The 24,021-nt window shown below is 39.7% G+C and overlaps 1 protein-coding gene across 1 annotated transcript; it reads right to left on the bottom strand.

The window, feature by feature from the left end:
- Positions 1-5,051: 5,051 nt before the first annotated feature.
- On the bottom strand, positions 5,052-21,173 carry LOC139735958 (WW domain-binding protein 2-like). The gene is made up of 8 exons (XM_071646712.1): positions 21,036-21,173; positions 14,167-14,272; positions 13,465-13,597; positions 12,199-12,291; positions 10,983-11,177; positions 10,296-10,346; positions 9,448-9,515; positions 5,052-7,207 (listed from the first exon to the last, which is right to left on the bottom strand). The coding sequence occupies exons 1-8, from the start codon at positions 21,089-21,091 to the stop codon at positions 7,163-7,165; spliced, it is 747 nt and encodes a 248-aa protein (XP_071502813.1). The 5' UTR covers positions 21,092-21,173; the 3' UTR covers positions 5,052-7,162.
- Between the last annotated feature and the right edge of the window lie 2,848 nt (positions 21,174-24,021).

Genomic DNA, 24,021 nt, shown 5'->3' with positions numbered 1-24,021 from the left:
TGACATCCTCCTCGATACCCGAAGTGCTTGAACAAAACACTATTATGCTGATCAGACCAGATGGCTTTCGTTCGATGATTTGACTTCATATTGCCTCCTGCATGTATAAAAAAGAGAAAATCTTCCAGGCGTTCCATTTGCGTGATATAATTGGCAAAGCGATTTTTATATGTTTTCATCAATCTTTATATTTCATAAGCCAATGTTATCGAAATGATAGTTGTTTGATTATTAAGTGTTTGCTGACTGTGTTGTCGGTGTTAATTATCTAACAAAGGATCTGCAAAAATGCAATATCATTGTATCATGAGTCATTCAAACTCATTTGGCAAATTGCTAATTGTGCCACTTGGTTACCGTCAATGTTTAGATATCATACAATTATGAACTTTTCGTTGATAATCATTTACTAGTAGTCTAGCTCAAACATCCCACACAGATTACAGGCTACAAAGTGTACACATCTTCTTCTTTTTTCCACAGTCAATAAAAGCAAATAATATCGGCCATCGATGCAAACCATGATTCCATGATGACTGTACAGTCTGTATTCAGCTGGTATTAGAAAGCGTTCCAAAATTGTGGAGGAGCCTGTATAGCATGCGTGTGTGCGTGTGTGAGTGTGTGGGCGAGGGTGTGTGTGTGTGTATGTGTGTATGTGGGTGATGTGCGTTTGTTCTTTCACTCTCTTTGCAAATGTGTGTTTTGTAAGTATGCTTAACTTTTGCTCTGGTTATCGGTGCAATTTTGGCAGGTACTATTTTTGAAGCATTTATAGTCACCTGGACAATGGGCAAAGCAATGAAAGTGTAATATCTACAAAAGTACACCAAGGTTGAACATACTTTACGTGATATAGACTCTAGTAGATTTGGAGATGCGTGACAGTGTTTAGTAGAAACAGGCCGCACAAGTTGGGCGAAATTACGCTTAACGAAAGTTTGATTTGTCCTTTTATGGCCGAGCACCTGTGCCTCACTTTCAATATCAACGAAGTCAGGGAATCAAATCGGACTCTTGGTAAAATAATGAAAAATCAAAGCGGTGCCGTGAAAGAGGAATGGAAGATCTGGGTATTGTGTATTCATGGAATTGCATCGCGCTATCAAAATCAGATCTCTGACGCATTTACCAAAGGAACGACACTTTCTCAAATAGATACGGTTCAAAGCGGACAATAATGTCCCAAGCAATATATAACTGTGCCATCACAAATAGTGTGAAGACACCTCTTCATAGCTTTGTAACTTTATGGTCCGGAGCCTGTGAGCTCTACTCTCTAATCAAAAAGTCTCTAGCTCTCATTTTCTTGTTTCCATCAGTTATGCTCAGTAAGAGGCGTGTATATGCGTATAATATCAAAATATTCATCATTTGCATAAAGGAAGATAAAGGTCTGAATGCAGGAGACATCAAAGTCACGTGACTGAGAGTTGCCAATTTAACACAATGTCACACGATTTACGAGCTACGAACGGGTATTGTAATCTTCTGTGTCCATTTTCACCCAACTCTCTTCTGTTATTATGTGTGTGGTTATATGTTTGCGTTTTCATTCAGAATAAGCATGATAAGGTTTCCCTTTGAGATGTCCCTTTAAACTTTCAAATTGGTAATTTCTTGCCGAAAGACAGTTTTTGTTAAATGATTAAGTATAAAAACTGAACGAGAATAAATGATTATCTGAACATATCACTCTTACTTCTTCCCCATGGTCAGTCTGTTCTGTAGTTGTGATGAATATTGCCTAAATGCCGCTGTTGTTAACTTTATCTCAATCTGAGTATTATGATTATTATCATTATTATCACAATCTTGATATCATGTGATGTTTGCATGCATGCCTTAATCATGATTATCCGCCACCCTCTGCTCACAGCTCTAGCGTTCTTGTTTTGCTTTTTTTTTTCTGTTCTGGTTTTGTTACTCATCTTTTGGATTTTCGAAGAATTATTGACAGTTTCAATATATAATCTTGCATGAAATGCATGACGATCGTTCATACGGTACTCAAGTATTCAAGTATTTGTCAGAATCACGACGGATCCGTAACATGATAGCTACACATCTTTCATTCTGTGGGCTGAATGAGCTGAACGAGAAACCTACGGATGCAATACTGCCTGTTTTGTGCGACTGGAAACACTGACGACATCTGTCTGCCACGCCCATCAAGTTCGTCTTGCAGACGTCATCATCGTCTTCGTCATTATCATCATCTTCGTCGGCGTCATCATTATCCAAAACAAGAAACAAAAACGAAAAATCAAGACAAACAAACAGACACACAATAGTAAAAAGTAGAATACGATAGGGTGCCCGATAACGTGGCCCAACAATAAGAAAACCAGTTCTGTTACAGATGAGTTATAGAACTTCATCTCAGTAGGTTCGCGCTCCAGACTGAAACCTATCAAACTAGAATCAACAAGTGCATAAAGGACTGTGACTCTACACTAATCGTCACCAAGCAACGTTGGGAGGTATCGAATTCCCACAGGCTCTTCAGTTAAACTGCATTCGTGCGATCTGAGACTCCCTAGTAACCATGTTATTATTTGTCTTATCATCATCTCACACGCGTGTGACGTCACAGCACAAACAACTTGGAGGGAAAATACACCGTATTTTCTTCTTCATTCCCTCCGAGGACCCCCCCCCCCCCCCCCCCGGGTGTTTTCTTCATCAAACGACCACACGCCCTCTGGTCAGAGCAGAGCGTGTTCAACATTCCGCTCCTTCGTTCGACGCCAGAAGTTTGGATTGCACAGCAGTTGGAGCGAGCCAGTGGTTTACCTGCCTCAAGAACAAGCGTGTTTGTGGTTCCCGTCCCATCGGACACGTTCAATCACTAGTGCAGGCACCTGTAACGTCTCTATCCATAGGTGGTGGGGGTGCCGAAAGATGTTGATCGTGGTGGCCCCCGTTTGCTTTTATCATTAATGCTTAGTACTTCTTTTATTATCATAAGGGATCTCCAACATATGTGCAGATCACCTATTACCATCATTGCTATTATTATCACCACCATTATCGGATCAATCATATTTTAAAATGAGGCAAAAACAAGGCAAAAGAAAATCATTCTGTTAAAATGTATGCAAATTGGTGTGAACGTCATGTTGCTGTCTATATTCCATTTTATTTTTATTTTGCCTTATTCTGTTCAAATGCATGCAAATTGGTTGCTTTCCTGCTTTTATGTTTATGTCTCATCAAGCCCTTGAAAAAGACTGGTTACACAGTCGAAAGCTTGGGAGAATAAAAGGCCATAGTGAACATAACTGCAACGTCTGCGAGTCATTCCTCCGTCACACATATACCTAAAGATAATGCAGCACCCACAACGTACGAGGCCAAGTCCGCTTCACCTTATATATATATTTATATATATATATTAAAAATGTTGAACACGACTTCAAAAAACAAAACAAAACACAAATCACAACACACACACACACAAAACAAACAAACACATAAACAAACAAATTTCACATCCAAACACTGATTTTTTAACAATAATAACTAATTCACACCTTCGGGAAGCTACATCAGAAATAACAGAAATACAAGCCATACATTAAACATGGGAAAAAAGAGACAATTACAAACAGTATAGTTGTGATGGATCTAGAATTGCACTTTATTTATGAGTATCGATTTTTCACATAAACTGTCATGAATGTACACAGAAGAACATGCACTGCACAAAGAAAAAATATACCGGTACATGTATATTAATTAATGCTTTCCAAAAATTGATATACTGTATCAACCAGTATAAATCATACCTTACGAAAGTTATTCATATAAAATTTATTTACGTACACATACTTATCATAGACTGCATATCACATGAAAACATTCACTTTAGTAATAACCACAGAAAATATCATTTGAATTCCTTTTCTTTTTAATATATCACCACACGTTGGTACCTGGGATAAAGTCTCATTTTAGCCACACACACACACACAAAAAAAAAAAAAAACACAAAACAAAAAAACCCCAAAGTGTCTCAAAGGTTTGTGTTCCAATACCCTCCTCCACATATAAATGTGCATATATACATGTATTATATTTTCACAACTGAGGGCATCACACAAATATGTCATCACTTTGTCAAATGGTACAGTGTACGCCTCTCCATAAACCATGGTATCTTACAGTGGTATCTTACAGAAGTAATTGTATGTCTGTTCATCACAGTGGTCATCACAATAATTTGCCAACAACACGATCAGTCAGATATCTTGTAATACCACATTCCTGTACATTGCAAAATGAAACCAAGCCAAAGACAATTCAGGCAACTGACTGCGAGAAAGTTGATATTGTAGTCTTTGACTTCAACTTTGACCCTAGAGCTTGAGCAGATGTGCAAGTCAATATGTCAATGTATATATGACAAACAAGCATACACAGTGAACAAATATATAATGTTGTAATGACAAAGTATTTGTTAATGAAATAACTGATGCACACAGCAGTTATTGTGTTGTATGCCATATCACCAGTGCACTTTAAAGATTAAATTAACGTCAGTGTATATATGAAACATGTATTAAAAATATATGCATGCATGTATGCAGTGTTATAAATTTTCTAAAGGATAAATATTTTACATACGTATTGCTAACTTAACATACAGCTTTGAATGTTACAAGTGTGTACAAACATCAATTTAAAAAGTGATTGTTCTACAAATGCATCTCTATCCCTCAATGCGCCAGTAATATAAACTAATATAATGTATAATATATAATGTACACATGGTCGCTAGGGCGACAAGACCTCGTATCTACAAAATGTCAAATGTTCAGGAGAGCAAAAAATATGACAGCCAAAGCACTGCATCAAATGGGATAGCCTTTCCTTTGACATGCCGTGGTGGCTTTATTTTTGGGGTCAGACAGCTAGGATTTGGACAGGACATCACTCAACTGATTATCTGACCATTGATCCAAAAATGTCAATTTCACCAAAATTTGAGATACAAGATCTTGCCACCCCAGCGACGATATATAGTTTTCTTTTATTTCCCTCACAAATCAAATCATTAATAGACTAATGCATGTACCTCAGCTAGAGTTTTTGCCTTAACTTTGTCATTTTTTCCTCTTTAAATATAGCAGCAGGTGAAAAATTCCTGCCCCTGAAAGCACACAGATCCTCAACACTATAGCACAGAGCTAGAATCATCTGGACATTCATCTTTTTTTTATTTGAATATTTCGAGAATACATGTTCATCTCTCTAAATCCTCTTTCAGACCACATCGCCAATGTATTCTATTTTTTTCTCAAAATGTGTTTTTGTTCAGAGGCAAGCATGAGACTACTCTAGTATGCAGCATTAGTGTAAAATCATCAACTGGGAAACTAGTGATCAATTACACACCATGAAAAAATCAAAGTAAATCACAATACAGGATTGAAGACCTTCAGTGTCTTATCAAGGACATGAGAAGGTCATTTGGGGTTTTAGTTGGGTCAGTCCATCAGGTTGGATCAACAAATTGCATGATGTTCGTGTAATGGAGGTATCAACTTTTTCATGTCACAATGAAGACCACTTCAAATGCGGTTCAGCATTAATGTGTCCATATGAACTTGCCCCCTTCTCTAGAGATGAATGTTTAAATCAAATCTTGGATTTGTTGCATCGCACATTAATTTTCTTACCTCCGTCATATGGACATCAGATTCAAATAACATTGGCAATAAATTCTCTAGTCTGAAATTGCAAAATCCATGATGCTTGAGCAGTAGAACCTGGTGGGATACTGTTTCCTTTCTGAAGTCATCACTGGTAGATATTTGCTTGGTTTTGATGAGGCCTGGATTTTTAGTTCTAGTATGTCACAAAAGATGACCCAACCCTGAGGGCTTACCCAGTTACCGTTCAATGGTTAACATTGGTGTGTACGCTTTTCCATGACATGACACAGGAAATGATGGCAGGTGACAAGTCAAATGATGCATTGAGGCATATCAAATCACTATGTGCCATAGTGTTTCTGGAACTACCATGCGTCTATAAAGGTCAAACCTGCCTCTAAACCTCACTCTCAGAGGAACAGAAAAAAGCAGTTGTTATGAACAGGTCACCCTTGAATTTTGGTACTGACTAAGTTCGTAAGCATCTTCGACAGGTGGGCCTTCTGTCAAAATGATCCAACAGTTGATGTCACTGTACTGCAATAAATATGTGATATTCTTTACATAGTATCAATATATAGGACAAGAATGCTGACATTTCAACAGATTATGCTAATATGTACTTCTAAATCTGCTGAAATGCATTCACTTTTTGGCACCAAACATGAACTACAATTCAGAACAACTTTCATCCTGTTGATTTCTGGTAATAAACTGTGGACCACATTCCTTGTCTCATGACTTGTACCTGAGCTACAGAGCTCTGCCCTTTTTAGACAGTGGTCTAATTCAGACTTTTTCTCACTTTTATGGTAGTTGGTCATCTATCATTCAAAGTTGGAATAACAGGTCGCTACTCCTACTACACGTTTGTAATGTATCATCATTTTTTCTGTCGGTACATGTCATATTCCTTTGTTTAGCTTTATCACAGAACATTAATTTCCATAATGTCAGAGCCACCCAGAGAACCAATTTTGGTAACTATGACTCAGGAAAAAATTGTACTTTCAATGTTCATAACAGCAACACAGCCATGCCTGCATGCTTAATGAGAGCTGAAAGTTTAATGATGCTTTCATTTTGATATCATCGATATGATTTTTGCCATAATGCCTTTTCCTGCACCAAAAACCATTGATAGTGTTTTTTTCTTTAATACATTGAGTTCATTATATCTTGTTATACGATAGGCTATCATAATATGACACAACTGCATACCCACAGTGCTAATATGTGGCTACCTTGACTACCCTTGAAATACATACATGAATTTTTGATGAGATGCATATACAACTCAAGCATGGATGAATAATGAGCTGAACACACTGCAGCAGCTTTTCAAAGCCATTTTCCTCACTTCAGTGGCCCCAGTGACTCCCTAGGGTCCCGGCAAGTGATGACCGTTCCCAGGGTCCTTTGCTCCAATGCATCGTTTGCTGCTGGCCACTGTACACGCGTCTTCAGTATCGCTGGGTGATCAGGGAATGTCTCAACTGGATCTACTCCGTCTTCGGCTTCTCTGTGTATGGAGGAGGAGGGGCCGTCTGTGCAGAGAACAAAAATAACAAGATAAAATAATACACCATACATTACGTACAAGATGGACAAGGGATAAACTGCAGCTACACTGTAGGTTCACTGTGGACACCACTCTTATGTGTACAAGCTTGCTCACATTTATTACCATGTTAGCAAAACAATGTTAGCTGGTTGAGTGACCATATAATTTGCCATCATAAGTTTCCAAACTCTCTTGCTCCGTTTTGTTCCCTTTTGTTTTCAAGTCCTTTAATTCTCTTTAAAACTGGTTATGACATCAGTCAGTCAGACAAACCTTAGGTACAGCTATTGTATACACCATAAATCTAACAAGTCTAATTTTCTCGTCTATCAGGACTTTGCAGCAATTTTACAAGTGGTTACATTTGTGATTGTGGAGTGCAGTTTTGAAGAGAGAAGTGTACACATGCATGATGTATTCATATTAGGATCAGAGTTGATAACTTTGTGTGTTAAACAGCACCCGACTAGTGAGATTCACAAAAATAAAAGCTTGCAAAATTTATGGTGTATACGGTATGTGACTATCATACACAATGGTCACAATTGTAAGATATAAATACTTGGATATAGAAATCACTATTCATGGTTAAAACATTGTTAAAAGATCTATGCTGATCCCTAGAGTGACAAGGAAAACACTTAAAGGGATGCACTCATCAGAAAGCAAAGCCTTGATTTCAATCTGTACACATTCTATGACGGTACACCCTTAAACCCAACCCAACTCAGCCCAACCCAACCAACAGCTATAGTGCATGAGCATGTATATAGGGCTGTAAAAGTTCCATTGTCAGCATATATTTTGATAAATTAATTTCAAAAGCGGCCTTGCCCCATATTTCACTTCGTAGTGTACAACAACTAGCACAGCAGTCTCAAATATGTATAAAGAACAAAAGCAAACAAAAGAAGTGAAATATAATCAATGTAAGCACATGTTGGATTTCTCAAAAAGTGCTGCAAAAACTCTAACGAACAGAGAGGTAGAGTTCAGGTATACACTGAAGTGCTGGTGAATGAAACCTGACAGCTGCAGGAATACTTAATACTAACAGGAGGCTTAGTCTCTAGTGGGGTTCATTCTTTTGAATATTCATGAGATCATAAAGGTCAAGGTACAGGGTGTTAGAAACTGCTGAAGGGATTGGCACATTAATGTCGCCATTTCCATGCACGTCTAGAGACCTTGGACACACACATTGAAACTCATGCTATTCCCATATGCTGTTCATAATGTAATGTTCTTCTATTTTCATTTTTCTCATCGGACTCGATTCATTTAAACATGTGCTGTTTGACATTGAAAATTAAAGTTTCTTTACGGATCCATACGAAATATTTGAGATTGTATTACAGGAAAAGAAATCACTAAATGAATTATAAATAGTGTTTTAACACCACCAGCTAAAGCATTTCCAAGATGGGTCCCTAATGACTTAACCCATTGAGGACTGACTGACTTTGCTACAACACACATTTCCGATAAATACCTGCCCAAGTATTCTCGGGACTAGTCTTCAATGGGTTAAAGAGCTGGCATTTGGTATGTGAAGGGTAGGATTTTCTGGAAGACAGTTTGCTCATTATGGACCCCTTATCATGTGAGTGTACACTCAGAGGTGTGAAAACAGGACAGCAATGGACTGGATAGCATCTGTCTTTTCCCCTTTCCTGTATGAACTTTGTTTTTCTTCACAATGAACTTATTTGAACATTCTCTGTCCTATCCCTTCAGCTGGATGAAGTTACTGTGGCCACATAACTAGTCACAATGAACAAGTTAGCACACAGGAAAACTCCACAGATATTCCATATGGGGAGAACAATATCATATTTGATACACAGTTAACCCACTAGTCATTTAACCGCCCAAAACCGCCCATCTTATTACTCCCTAAAATGCCTGAAACCGCTCGTCCTCTTTTTAATAGTTTTATGCTTTAGCATTTTTATTGTTTTCATATAGAATATATAATTACACAATTTGAAAGAGGTCAGGGTCAACAAAAGTATGTCAGAATTACTCCTGTGACACACAAGTCTCTTGGTAAAGTCTTTTTGTTTTTTTTTGTTTTTTTTTGTTTTCAATGCGTGGGCACACCCGCATAATAGAGGAGTCCGGATAAGAGATGGAGAGATAACAGAGGTTGGACTGTGATATGAGATAAGGGAAACAAGATATGACTAAAAGCATCTGCCAGTGACAAAGGAGAACATTTACCGGCTGACTCTGCTCAGGAATGTAGACATTCTGGTTGCTGGGATCCCAGTACGCAGTCTGTGGCGGAGCTGGAGGGGATCGAATATAGAGAAAAAACAGAAATGAGAATGGACAATCTTAAGATGAATTTGTACGTCGTAATAAAAGGACACATTTTGTAAAAGCATACACACGCCATCCTGACAGAAAACTACAAGGTAGGCACACCATAGGAGCTGTTCCTCTGCAAAGAAAAAAAATGGCTCCCATAATCTGCAACACATCAAAAACAAGTCAAGACATCTACCTTTTTTTGATGTCTCATATGCAAGTAGGTCTAAAATCTATTCATTGCTTGTAATATATCTCATTGTCCACCTCTGCTTGGATTTAGAACATTGCTTGGATCTGACAGCAGACTTTCAGCACACAGTTGGAGAAAGGATTAGGACTGATCTTGACTCTTTTTATGTGCTGAGCACATTGCTTTTATCTTGCCAAGATTTGTTATTAGCATTCAGCAATCCATCGAAACTTGATGTAGTTAAAGATTAGCAAGCCCACGAAGGTGTAGCAATGTGCATCAGAACAACAGGAAAGACATGGTCACATAGGAGGGATTAAGGGGACTAGGTAATCAGTCATTTTATGGACAATTAGTTTCCAGACACCTACGCCAAGTGGTGAAGAAAGCACAGTAAGGGTTGATCACATGATCTGTCACAAGCACATTTTATATCCAATATGCTTTGGTGTGACTGTATGTCAACACACACATTCATAAATGGCTGAACAGTCAGTTCAAGTGAACAATGATGAGGCATGAGACACACAGGCATCAGTAAGTGTAGCACCTGACAGATACTCACCAGTAGGGGGCGCTGCTCCTACATAGGGTGGTGGGGGCTGCATGGGCTGGGCTGATGAGAGAAGTAACACAAAACAACAAGGACAAAAAATGAAGAACGAAATTTAAAACAATTATCTCTAAACACTGCCACTGCAAATGGTTGTTAAGAGCTATATAGGTTGACTAAACTTTGTATTCACTCAAAATAAATATCGGCAGGAGGTATCGATCAACATGCATGTTTTGTTTGTTTTGTTTTGTTCTTTTAGGTAAAATAGTTACCAGCAGGTAGTATAAAATCCACATGAATGTGCTTGCTTAAGAAGTATATCAATTATCTACTCACAGATCTTTGTGACATGAAATACAAATATCTAATTCAGCAAGAGATCAAAAACATCATTATTTTATACAGAATGCTGTCAAAATCAAGAATGTAGTGTCATTTATACGTATTTGCAATTCATTCTATTCAATACAATCAGAGCTTCGCATCTCATATGTAAGTGAAACTCTATTGGAAACACCTGTTTAGCTGTTTGTCAAAACATTGAAAAATAAAGTTATAAGAAAGTGCGGAAAAAAGCTATGAGAACATCATAAAATGTGATTTACAGGTTAAAGGGCAATTACACAGTATATGAGGGATCAAATATTTTCTGACTGCAATCTGTATTTGGAGTCAGCGACACACAGACGATATTACCTGGTGGATAAGCAGTTGGTGGTTGGTACAGTCCCGGCTGAGGGGGATAGCAGGCACCATTCTGGTAGCCCGGCTGTGGTGGCGCCGCAGCAGGGTAGGCCCCTGGGTAGGCCCCCGGGTAGGCCCCTGGATATGGGGCAGGGTATGCGCCAGGCATGGGGTTCACTGCTGGCGCAGGTTGAGAGGCGTGATGGGCTGGAACAATGAATAGCACAAATAGTTTTCATTTGATGAGCAAGCATCCTTCTATTGGTACACAGCTGATGAGGAACCAGCCTAGTGCTGAAGGAAGTGCCACGGTAACTGGCTAGAATACAACTCAAGTATTAAATTAACAAAACTATCAGCTTCAGTGTGATGCCATGATTTCCAGTAGTACATCACACACAGTCTTACTATTCAATTTGATGCAGATCACTTATATGATCTGTGTAGATTGGAAGTGATCCTCACAGGCTCACACACCTCATCCTCTAGAGGGAGTAGTGCTGCATCCATGCTGTGTTTTATGACAATGCTTGAGATGTGCTCACCGAGTTGATTTTTCTCACAAGAAAATGCTCAGAATCAGTAAGGCAACTGTATGAAATACATGCATTATTCTTATCATCATTATCATAATTACCATCATCACATCTAATTGCCATCATCGTTACTGTATTCATCAACATACTGTATAAGCTGTTATTTTTGCGAATTTCGCGAATCACAGTTGGATCACGAATTTAACAACACACGAAATTGTCTCCATGCGCTTTGTTAATAGAGCATTAATGTGAGCATCGGCATCGATTCGCGAAAACAACATCTCGCGAAAATGTCTGCCACCTCATCAATTGCGAAAATATCTGTACGCGAAAATAACAGCGTATACAGTAATCATCACAATTAAGCACAAATAATGCCTTCCTTTACCTGAGGCTAGAAACACCACAATATCAATCTCTGTGACCAGGGTGCCGCCGTGTTCATAGTGGATCACTTCTCCTTTGTATCACTGATCCTTTGGTCATTCAGACTATGCATCACAACACCCTGATATTCTAAGTGGCTTTCATCTCCTCAAGCCAGGGAAAAGGTACAATGTCACATTCTTTTGACTTGGGATTCCATATTTATCATCACAGTGAATGTTCAAATATATTGTTATGGTTACACGTTTGTAAAAAAAGATGAAAATAAAACCTGGTTCAAATTGACACAATATGACACTAACCTCGTTTGACTGCTTTCATAAGACCCTGAGCCATGTCGATAGCACCACCGTTATTGAAAACCATCTTGAACTTCACCTTGCCTTCAAAGCCACCTGTTTTAAAAAAGTAATACATCCAATTTCAAATTTCAAAACATCCTTAAACTTTGAAATTCAAACAATTAGTAAGATATTAGACACAAAACCTTCAAACTGTGTATTGCTTTTTTCAGCTGTGAAAAATCTTATTTGCAGTTCTCTGTACAATATTAGCAGATTTATATCAAGGAATCTCGGTCACATGTTACACATACTGATCAAGTCATAGGTCAGCATGCAAACTAATCTAAATATTCCAAGTAACATACAGCAATTATATTATTCATTCATAGATCTTCTTATCTAGATGTAATGTCATCGAGAGTGCATGCACTCCATTCACTCTTAATTTTGGCAATGGATTGTGGAATGTCTAAAACATCCATCCATGGAGGTACATCTACATGCATTACCAATGCATGCTTCAATTATATATACAGTGTCATTTGATAAAATCATTTTGATTTGTGTTCCAATTTCGCCAGTCCACATGATCTAACATTACAAGATCAACTTTATGAAGAATTACTGTAAAACCAGCAATGTTTATGTGCATTTTCATTTCGCTAATTTCATGAGCTAAGATTCGTGAAATCAAAATGCATGCAAAAGTTTTTGTCTACACTATATGATTTGAATGCCAGTGGCAATTTGTAAAAACTTCATGCCACAAAAAAGGCTGTCAGCTCCAATTTGCGAAAAATTTCATGCTGCAATTTACAGGGATCATTTTATAGTTTTGGTTGAGACGTTATTTCAGATTTCTAACATTTTTTTGTGACATAATTAGAAATCTCTTATGATATGTGAAAGGGCATGTAATTCCAAGAGGAATTCAACATTTATTTGATGAAAATTGGTTTTGAAATGGCTGAGATAGCCAAAACGGTGCGATCCCAATAAAAGGTGGGACCCACCTTTTCTTACGATCGCTTTGTTTTCCTTTGTTTTTTTATTTCTCAACCATTCTAAAACCGATTTTCATCAAATCAACTTTGAATTCCTCTTAGTATGGTATGCTCTGTACTATTTCATAGATGGTTTTTTAGTATCTCGCAAAAAGTTAAAAGCCCAATCCTCATTTCCACCAATACTATACCATCCCTTTAAATATCTTACTTTACAGTGCTCTGCAAGTGTGCTTGAAACATAATCTCCTTACTATAAAAGCTGAACCTGAATACCTACCATTTGGCTGTGCAAGAATGTTCCCAGTCAAATAGTTGGCTCCAAACATTGGCTGTTTGACCTCCAGATTCTTTAGATTGGCAAATGGGACGGTCAGTGACTTCATCAACCCTGACTTGGGCACAAATGCCATCTAGAAAAAAAAGAAAACACAAATATTTAAAAAACTGTCAGAGTGGACACAGAATTGCATGATTTACACTTGCAGCACTTCTACACATTGCAAAAGAGCATAGTTACAAGTAATTGTAATATTTCACGATTCAATTCCAAAGAATCGATACTACATTTCTCACATTTCAAGCACATTGTCTATGATTTCCTCAGAGTGAAAGTTTCACTTTTTCCCAGTGACTACAGAGCAAGTAAACTGATACACATTATGAAAACAAAACATTACTTCAATCAGACTTGTTCAGTTGTTTCAGTTTTCCCAGAAATTATACAATGTACACTTACATTTTGTAATGTACATTTTATGTAAAAACCTAATATTACCAAGCAGCAGACACACTTACAAAATGCAGATTGTAATTCACATCAGTGTTTCTGACCATAAACGGCTGTTGGCATAACAATCATCATACAATGCAACAATAGCAAAAACCAAAGGGATCTCCAAATTGTAGAATTTACATTGTGGTTTCTAGCTACAAAAAGGTTGTCAGCAAAACATCCAAGACTGACTCTGCTAAGACTCACCACCAGTGATGTCAGGTAAACAGTGCCTTTCTTGGTTCCCTTGAAGTGATCAACCATGGGGGTCATTTCAAATGTGGCTTCCACACCATCCTGCATCAGTATCACCCTGCATGAAGGAGAATTATCAAGAGAGATTGTTCAAAGTCCCATCAACAGAATATCGTATTGTTTTGTATACAGAGCATGTACATAAGCATATCGCTGGGTCTGTTCTTTAACTGAACAACTTCATGTTTTTCAAATTCATGAAATTTATCAATGGCGATGGAGGGCAATTTGTCAATCAGTTGCAACTTCATGTTTATGCCCTACATTCATCTATAATGAAAAGCCCCATTGGCTTGAAAATAGTATACTAGCATTGCAATGTACAGTAATACGCACATATGGCTTAATCGCAATGCTGTACATTTTTGCAAAATGAAAAATGATCTTGTTCAAAGCCTTCCCACTTTGTTTTACCCTTCATTACTCTTGGACACTTATTTCATTTTTCATCCATTTTCTGGAATTGTCTTTTTTTTCCCTCTCTTGTTTTCACTAGTTGAACACATCAACAAAATGGGAGTAACATAAACAGAAATGGAAATTATGAAGATTACTGTGACCAGAATGATTTCAGTGCTGTACACATATTAAAAGTGCTATTAAAAAAAAAAGAAGAACAAAAAATACAAATTTTAGTGATAGTTTAATATGTCATTTGATCATCTACAGGCATTTAAAGATCACTTACAGTGTATTTGTCTGTTGTTGGACACTGTTGTAACAAGTTTGTAACAATAGCAATGGGCAATAATTGCAACCACCATGGTGACACTAACTGTTTGACTGTGAAAACTTGGGTAATACCCAGGTTAAGTCCTTACATACATTCAATCATCGATCTATAGACTCCAAAGTACAATAGTACATAATGCAACTTACAAGCGATCCACGCATGATATCCGTCTTCTTTTTATTTTCTACTTCACAGTGTAACTTCCCGCTTTTATTATTGGATAAACATCTTCAGTTTACATACTATGAATATAGTTCTAGTACTATTAACACTAACAGAGGTGTATTTGGTTGTCAAAATCAATGTGATGGAGCATGGCTCTACTCTAGCCCCGGAGACCGCGTCGCCAGGCGCGGTCCTGGCGGCTTCCCCGCAGTTTCGCTTATGTGAGAATAACGAATAGCTCCCCTATTGCCACATGCGGCGACTTCACAAATAACTACTACTACTACTACTACTTATTCGAGGGCATGTACTTGCTATAATATGTACTTGCTTCAGCCGATGCCAACTCGGGTTCCATAAACAAAGTTGCGCCTCCAAACCTCTCTATTTAACATGACTGTCCGTAGGTCATTAATGCTTTCAAGGCCTGCATCCTTCTTCAGGACACTGATTAAAGTGGCCTTACATCTCCCTCGTTTTGCAGTTCCCTGTTTACGTTCCCAGAGTACGAGGGAATTCGCAGATAGCTCAGGGTGTCGCACACAGTGTCCCGCTAATCGCATCCTTCTCTCACGCACTTTGTCAGACACCTTTGGCAATGTACCATACAAATCATCATTTCTAACGTAGTCACTCCATGACACATTAAGGGCTATCCTGAGCATGCGTGTGTACACTCCGTCCAATGCTTTCTCTTGTCTGGCTGTAAGTGTCCACGTCTCTGCTCCATACAGTAATACAGACTCAACTGTTGTGACAAAAAGTCGCCGTTTTATGTCGTCGCTAAGCTGAGATTTCCACACTTTCCTCATACTGTGCAAAGCATTCCATGCGTGGCCACGTCTGATCCTGATGTCTTGTTCTGTCGAGGCAATCCAGGAGCCCAGATACTTGAAGTCGTTCTTCACATCGAGTACTGCGCCGTCTAAGGTTGTGATAGTGGTATCGTCGATATTAAATGCCATCACCTTTGTCTTCTTTGCATTGAGCCGTAGACCAATCTTCTTGCACTCCTTTTCCACTGCAAATAGCAGCTCCCTTCATTGCCTTTTCAGTTGTATCTGATATTAAGGCAATATCGTCAGCAAAATCAAGGTCAGTGACCATTACGGGCGGAACACGACGGCTTTGACGGGGCACCAATGTAAATCCAAGCTCCTCCTCCTTGCCACTGATGGCAAGCCTCAAAGCATAGTCAAGGGCTACGATAAACAGAAAGGGTGCCAATGTGTCTCCTTGAAGTACCCCAGCCAGTATTTCAAAATACTCTGTCTCTCCATCAGGCGAGCACACCTTTGCATGCGTCTTGGAGTAAATGACATCAATCGCACGAACTAGTTTCTCAGGAATGCCATAAGCGTTGAGAATCTCTAGGAGCTTCCCCCGATGGATGCTGTCAAAGGCCTTCTTGAAATCGATAAATGTGATCACTGCAGGGAGGCTCCTATCTCTCACTCCTTCAAGTATTCTTCTAAGTGCTAGGATCTGTCCTACAGTCGATTGTTCCTGTCGGAAGCCATTCTGGGAGTCCCTAAGCAGTGGATCAATGTAGGGTCTGATGCGGTTCAAGATCATTCTGTTATATGTTTTGGATACTACTGAGCTCAGACAAATCCCACGGTAGTTGTCAGTCTGGGAGAGATCCCCTGACTTTGGTACTGGGATGATGTTAAGTGTAGACCACTGTTCCGGCTGGTCCCCATCCTCATATGAGCGGTTGATAAATTCTAAGATAATATCATCCACAGGAACATATTTCAGAACTTCAGGGGCTACCCCATCCTCCCCACTGCTTTTGTTGTTCTTCATTTCTGCTTTAGCCTTCGTGTACTCACTCATCGTAAACGGACCATCTGGTATGGGAAGGTCACTAAAAATAGGTGTTATTGGTTCATTACTTTCTAGAAGCTCAGGAGGGTTGCCCAAGAGGTTCTTGAAGTGTGAGTACCAGGTCGCAACTCTCTTTTCTGCACTTTCACCTCGAATCCTGACAGACTGAGATGCCTTTCGTCCGGAGATGTCATTGATGAGCTTCCAGCTCAGTCCATATTTTCTATTTTCATGTGCTTGCTCTACTTCAGCTATTTGCCTACGCAATTTTTCCTGATCCAGAATTGCATATGTTCTGTACAAGTTTTCCCTTGTCCTTGCATATTCTTCTCTGCTCTTGCCATCTTCACCCTTGTCTGCGATGAACGCCCTATATGCAGCTTTCGTCTTCTTCCTGGCAACAGTAACTTTAGGGTTTAAGCTTTGCTCCTCCCTCCGAGCCTTTTTGATCTGCTTGAGACATGTTTCTGCTGCTTGTTGATTTGCATTAATAAAGCGTTGGTACGTTTCTGTGGCAGACTCATTCTCCTCCTGGAGTACATGAAATCTGTTTCTTATTTCCACTGCGTATTGCTCCTGTAATTGACAGTCGGTTGTTAGATCCTCCCAAGCATATTTCACTCTTTTCACTTTCTGCTTTTTCGGCGCCCTTAAGTCTTATTGTTGCAGTCACCACCCTGTGATCAGATCCGAGAGAGGAAAAGGACCCATATGCTTCACTGTTAACGATGCTTTTACGCCACTTCTTACGTGTCAGAATATAATCTAACTGATGGGTGGTCTTGTTTGGTGACATCCATGTCCATAGTTTTCCCTTTCGTTTCTGAAAGAGCGTGTTTGTGGCCAATAACTGATATTCTTCCATCACATCAAGCAGTCGTCTGCCATTGTCATTCGTCTGGTCATTGCATGTGAACAGGACATCATCTGGACCGAGTCGTGCGTTGAGATCGCCAAGCACCACCAAGAAGTGATGGCGAGGAACAGCTTCAATTGCTTGACGAAGATTGTCATCGAAGTCAGTTTTGTCAGTGCTAGCTGCATATTCACATGGTGCATATGCAACAATTACAGTTAATGCAGGATTTCCCTGGAAGGTTGCTTTAATCAGCCTGTCTGAAATACGATCTACACCAATAAGAGCCCTTTGAGCTATCTTGCCGATAACAATACCAACTCCTCCTATTGCCGCTTGCATTGTATTCCTCCATGCTGATGCCGTGTAGAGTTCATACCCCTGACCAACTTTATAGCAGTTGATGTCATCTATCCTGTCTGTCTCATGCACCTGTCTGTGCTCCTGGATCCCACATATTTCTACACTCTGCTTCTTCATATTCCAGACCAGTTCATCGGTCTTTAACCCTGAGTCACCATCCGCGATCTTTGGCATCGTCAGAGTTTGGATGTTAAACGTGGCCATCTTGAGAGGCTGCTTACATCTTAACATTGCCACGGGTTTCTTACACCTATCAGTCGTACCCCTCCCTGAAGGGTTTAAGGGCACGCCATCATCATGTCCGCGTTGCGAACGTGTTCGAACCCTCGCAGCATTAAATCTCCTGCGGACTCCCGCCGCTGGAAGTATAGGATTTGGTCGGGCATTTGTATTCATGGTTCCATTCATAGCTAAAAGTACGAGCGAGGGTCGCTACTCCTCTCGCCCAGAATAGTGATACAAAAGTAAGAAGAGAAAAATTCAACATTAGGTCCAGTTGTACCGGTAAGCCATATGGGTTATACTCTATGCCTACCTCGTTGGTGATGGTTTAAGGCAACTGACAGTTGAGGAAAAAGGAACAAGAAAATGTCACGCGACTGTTACGAAGACACTCTCTGATTCTATACAGGTCGAGATCCAGTAAAGTGCAAGCATAACATCAGGTGACACAGATGTCCGGGGTTTTTATTTGTTTATTTTGCTGTTTCTAGTTTACCTTTCGAACTTGGTTGGATGTTGCTCCTAGCAGTCTTCTACAATCACAAATAAACAATAACTAAATTTCGATAATGAACACAGTAACAATCAAAACTGAAGTATAGATTACTTCATTGGCTTGGTTCTTCTCACCAATTCATCTGGAAACTGCAAAATTTTCCACATTTTTTAGGAGTAAGCGACCTGCCCCAGTTAGGAGAGCCTTGCTGCCATTTTGAACGTGTATCCATTTGCACGCATCTACGCATGCGTAAATAATGACGTCATCGGTAGGGAAGCTCAAGGATATGAATAATGCATAATTACTCAGTGCATAATTACAAGGTGAAATGAATATGCATCAAACAGTTCATTTTCAATGTTTGCAATACTGTAGTACAGTACTGTATCATTTTGTATACAATTACACGGCTGGCTTAGTTAAAAACGGGAGAAAAATTCCGAAAAAACTGTCAGAGTCCCCCCCCCCCCCCTAGTCACACCAAACTGAGGCCAAAAGTCTTGAACCGCGTCTGAGTAATTTCCCTCTCATTCCATTAGTAATTTCCTAATTCAATAACTATCACTAAGTTTTGACTTTTTTGCATTTTTTCTATAAAATTTTATGTATCATAATTCATAATTTTTTATAGTTGTCTCGATTATATAATCGTATTAAAAGGACAAGTTAATGTTGATGCTTTTATTGCTAGTATTTTCGCCTGTTTTTCTTTTTTCCTTGTTTTTTTCCCATCGGCCGCATCATCGATGTACATAATACTAGTAACATTGTAAATGAATATTCATGACCTCAGTGTGAAGACCTAATTGATGTGCATGATCAAGACATTATTATTATTATTATTATTATTATTATTTTGTAAGCGATTCAAGCAGCATTACTGGAACACATTTCTTCGGCGTATCAAGGGTACGGAAAAAAAAATTGCAGCAGCATGTTGTTGTTGTTATTTTATTTTTTTTGGCGTGTATCATTCATTTATGAATATTTACGTCTGTAGCAAGTAATACGTAGCCTTTTGTCAAGGCCCTCTCGCTGTATGGTGTGGAGAGCCCAGCCGAGTGGGGTAGCACTGTGCGCTCGGATGGACTAGCTTCGCTCGTCCGTTCGCTCTTCCGTTACAGCGAGAGGGCCTTGAGAAAAGGCTAGCAATACAGTTCAAGTATTCTGTGCGCTTGTGCAAGTGATTGTGAATTCTGTGAACATCGGTGAGCTGCTTATCAGACATCATTTTGTGCATCACAAGCAATGAAATGCATCAAACAGTCGCCGATGAGAGTCATTTAGGTTTCATCGACCCATGTAAGTACCGGTATTCCTAGTAGTTTCTGTTGAAAAATTAAGGAAATATAGCGCCGCAAAGGCACCCGTTTGTTCAACATGAAGATCTGAATGGGAGCACGGTGCAGCCGCCACACTGCGTGTGGCGGCTGTCGCAGTTAGGCTCTACTCATGCTCTGTCAAACTGATGTTTTCACATATCAAGAAGTGTTTTTATACTCTAGGTTCTCACGACAAGTGTTCTGGGTTATGACTGAATTATGTTTGGTAGAACTAACATTATTGTAACAACAAATTGGAAGTTTGACCCACCTAAAAAAAAAAAAGAGAGAAAAAAAAAGACTGAAATTTATGTGATTGTGAGTTGCATTAGCACAGTGGTAGTGAATTGGTGCTCTGCCTCTGCTCTGGCACGTGGCGGACTACACTCAATGACACTGCACTAACTCTGTAACCGCACCAGCATCCCCAACCTGTACTGGTTTGATATACAGCACCCCGCGCAGGCCAGGGGTTATGCACTCTGCAGTATTGGTGGTGATGCTTTACTGTAGCTTACCTTGTTTAGAAGATACTAATTTTCATATTCACACATGTACTAGTAGCTCATGTGTCCTATACCAATAGCATGACTCTGACTAATTTCTTTGCTGTGGTCAGTGTATGAGTAAGGTCCGTTTAATTTACAGCTGTTGTGATGTAGCGCAGTAAACAGGGGTGGGTCTGAATGAGAGATTATTTCACAATACGCAAATATCAACGTGTGGGACTGCACCATATCACGTATGTGTTTCACAAACACAACGGATGGTGATCGGACCCGGCTTTAAAAGGGGTATTTTTGATAGTCAGAACATTAAGGGTAAACTCACCTGTCTCCTTGCAATACTAAGGAGCCATCTTTAGTATTGGCTTGATTCAGCGCCATGTTGGTGGGGTACCGTTACGAAAATACAGAATAGGAATCCGTTTCTCTGTAACCCTGCTATAAAAAGAGTGCAATACGTAACTTATTAACGTTGTTTTTATGACGTCATCCACATATCGCAAAGTGCAGGATCGACAGACGTAGTCAGCTGTGCAAAGTACTAGAAAGTACCACCTCGCATGGTTCACAACACTGATCTCTACGTTTCTTTGGTTAAGTCTGCCTCCTTCAATAGGCTGAAGATTCTGGGGTTCACACACACACAACGTTTCGTTTTACGTAACAAGTACTAGTATTTTGTGACAAGGTTGCGCAATGGTGTACTTTGTATTTTTTGTTTCCCACCTCAGCCCTTCATTCATTTTGCAATACACTGTGTATCACTTCCACTCATCTGTATGTAATATTTCTTTTTTGAGGGGACCTTGTTTAACAAGCTGTGCTTAATTCTCAAGGTCCCCACGTAACATTCCATGTAACCATCAACCTTGTTTAATTTGATGTAATTACTAGTATACAAAACAGTGTACTTGTTCCCACAAGAGGTTTGTGACACATGTATACGGTGTGAAAATAGATTGAATTGAATTGAATTGAAATTACTAAAGTGTGTGTTATGTGCCGTGGAAGACATCAGCTTACATTGTGCTTTGAATGAGTGCCTGCTCTGAATAATTATACAATACTGTTCAGGATATTCATGGCGGCATTTTCAATTTTATGCCTTTCCCTGGGCCTAACTAATGACACCAGGGTTCACAGATTAGTTCGAGTGTAGAGTTCTCTTCCGACAATCGCTACCTATAACCTGCATGCACCGTTTTAGTAAAAACACGTACATTAGCTCATTGGAAACATAATGTGTTAAGTGTGTTAACCTGATACAGACGGGGGTACATAGCTTTTCCCCCTCAATTTTGTCTTTTACAAAATCATTCGAATTCTTAATTGAACAAGTATCAATGTACGTTCGATGTATTCTCCTCATTCACCTTTTCCTTGTCCAAATTCGTTTCTTTTTTATCATGATATTTAAGTTGGGCATCATGCTTAAATATTGATATGAGATTTCGGAAGAGAGAAGAAATTAGTTGCAAGAAACCCGTTAAAATGTTATCCCTCCCATCCCGACTGCCAATGTTTCCTCCCCACCCACGCCCCCTCCCAATATATGCATGATCATTAACATACATGTAGGGACATCACGTCATGTCAGGTATCATAACATCCGACGCAAAACATGATCATTTATAGCTTTCTTAAATGAGTTGCATGATGGTGAGGATATTATATTTCAGGGAATAAGAGTATAGAACATGGATGTCCCACGACAGGGGAACCTCATGCGTTTGCAATTTTGTTCTTGGCTTTGACAGCGATAACTTTCATAGGAGAGTAAATAGTATTGATGTAATACAAAATCAAACCGGTCCAGTAAAAAAGGAGCGCTAAAATTATTCAGAGCTTTGAATACCATGATGAAAGAATGGTTTGTACGGCGGACTTTTCTTAAGATTAAGACTGCAGAACTAAACGCTTTCTTTGCACATATCAACAACTGTATCAACCCGTGTATCAAGTTCACGATTGAGAAAGCAAAAGACAATCAACCAGCGTTCCTAGATTGCCTTATCACCATCAAAGACGACGGTACCCTCCAACGGCGTAAATCCGTACTGAGGAGTGGGGGGGATGGTCACCATCACCACGATTACAAGCCCATAACCGGGCCGGCGCAGCCTTGAGGGGGGGGGGGGGGGAGGGGGAGAAGCTTGGTGCCCCCACACACACATACACACACTTTACAGGGATCGGATGTCCCACTCTTTTGCATGAAATATAAAGTGGGAGGAAAGTGGCAGCAAAAATATGAAGACTTTTAGTTCTTGTTGCTTTTGTTTTTTCCTTCTCAGATGAATTTCGGCGGAAAATCAGACCTTAAAAGTATGAAAACTTTTGTTTTGTTTTTGAAATATCTGTGAGAGGGAGCGGAACGACCGAACGGGGGGAGGGTGTGCATGGGGGGGGGGATCCCACTCTCACACGAGGAAGATTTTGCATTTTCAGACCTGAAATTCAGCGATCTGGTGCACACTTTTGGTGAAATTTTGTTTTTTTTTTTCTTTAAAAAAACAATAAGAAAATGAAATATTCACAATATATTATTGAATGACTAAATCGTGGTATTTCAGCTCTTGCTCCGCCTGCGCGACATCACTGTGAAGGCCTACTAAATAATGGGGCCTATCACCGGCGTAGACAGAATTTGATCTTAGGAGGAGCGGATGTGAGGGAGCGAAGCAAGCGGGGGGAGGGGGAGGGGGTATGGTAGGGGGGTATCCCCCTCCCACGGTGAAATCTTTTTGCATTGAAAATTTTGACATTTTGCAGTCCAAAAACTGCCGTTTGTAGCTATATTTTTCGCTTTCGAAATTAAGGGGGGGGGCACACCGGGCGCACTGCTGTCAATCACTGGCAGCAACATCAGGAGAATGGCATGGCGATTAAATGCGAGCGAGCGGAGCGAGCGAGCTTGAAAATTTTGACATTTTACAGTCTAAAAACTGCCGTTTGTAGCTATACTTTTTCGCTTTGGAAATTAAGGGGGGCCGCACCGGGCGCAACTGCTGTCAATCACTGGCAGCAACATCAAGAGAATTGCATAGCGGTTAAATGCTAGCGAGCTTTGAAATTTTGACATTTTACAGTCCAAAGACTGTCGTTTGTGGCTGTATTTTTTCGCTCTGGAAATTAAAAGGGGCGCACCGGGCGCAACTGCCGGAAATTACTGGCAGCAACATCAGGAGAATGGAATAATGATTAAATGCGAGGGAGCGAAGCGAGTGAGCTTGAAAATGTTGACATTTTACAGTCCCCAAAACTGTCGTCTGTGGCTGTATTTTTTCGCTATGGAAATTAAGGGGCGCACC

The sequence above is a fragment of the Diadema antillarum genome, unplaced genomic scaffold (assembly GCF_040938485.1).
Source record: "Diadema antillarum isolate AM-2024a unplaced genomic scaffold, OU_Dant_1.0 seq00000615_RagTag, whole genome shotgun sequence".
NCBI classification, from domain to species: Eukaryota; Metazoa; Echinodermata; class Echinoidea; order Diadematoida; family Diadematidae; genus Diadema; species Diadema antillarum.
The sequence above is the reverse complement of the archived record's forward strand: the minus strand, read 5'-3'. Positions and strand labels throughout refer to the sequence as shown.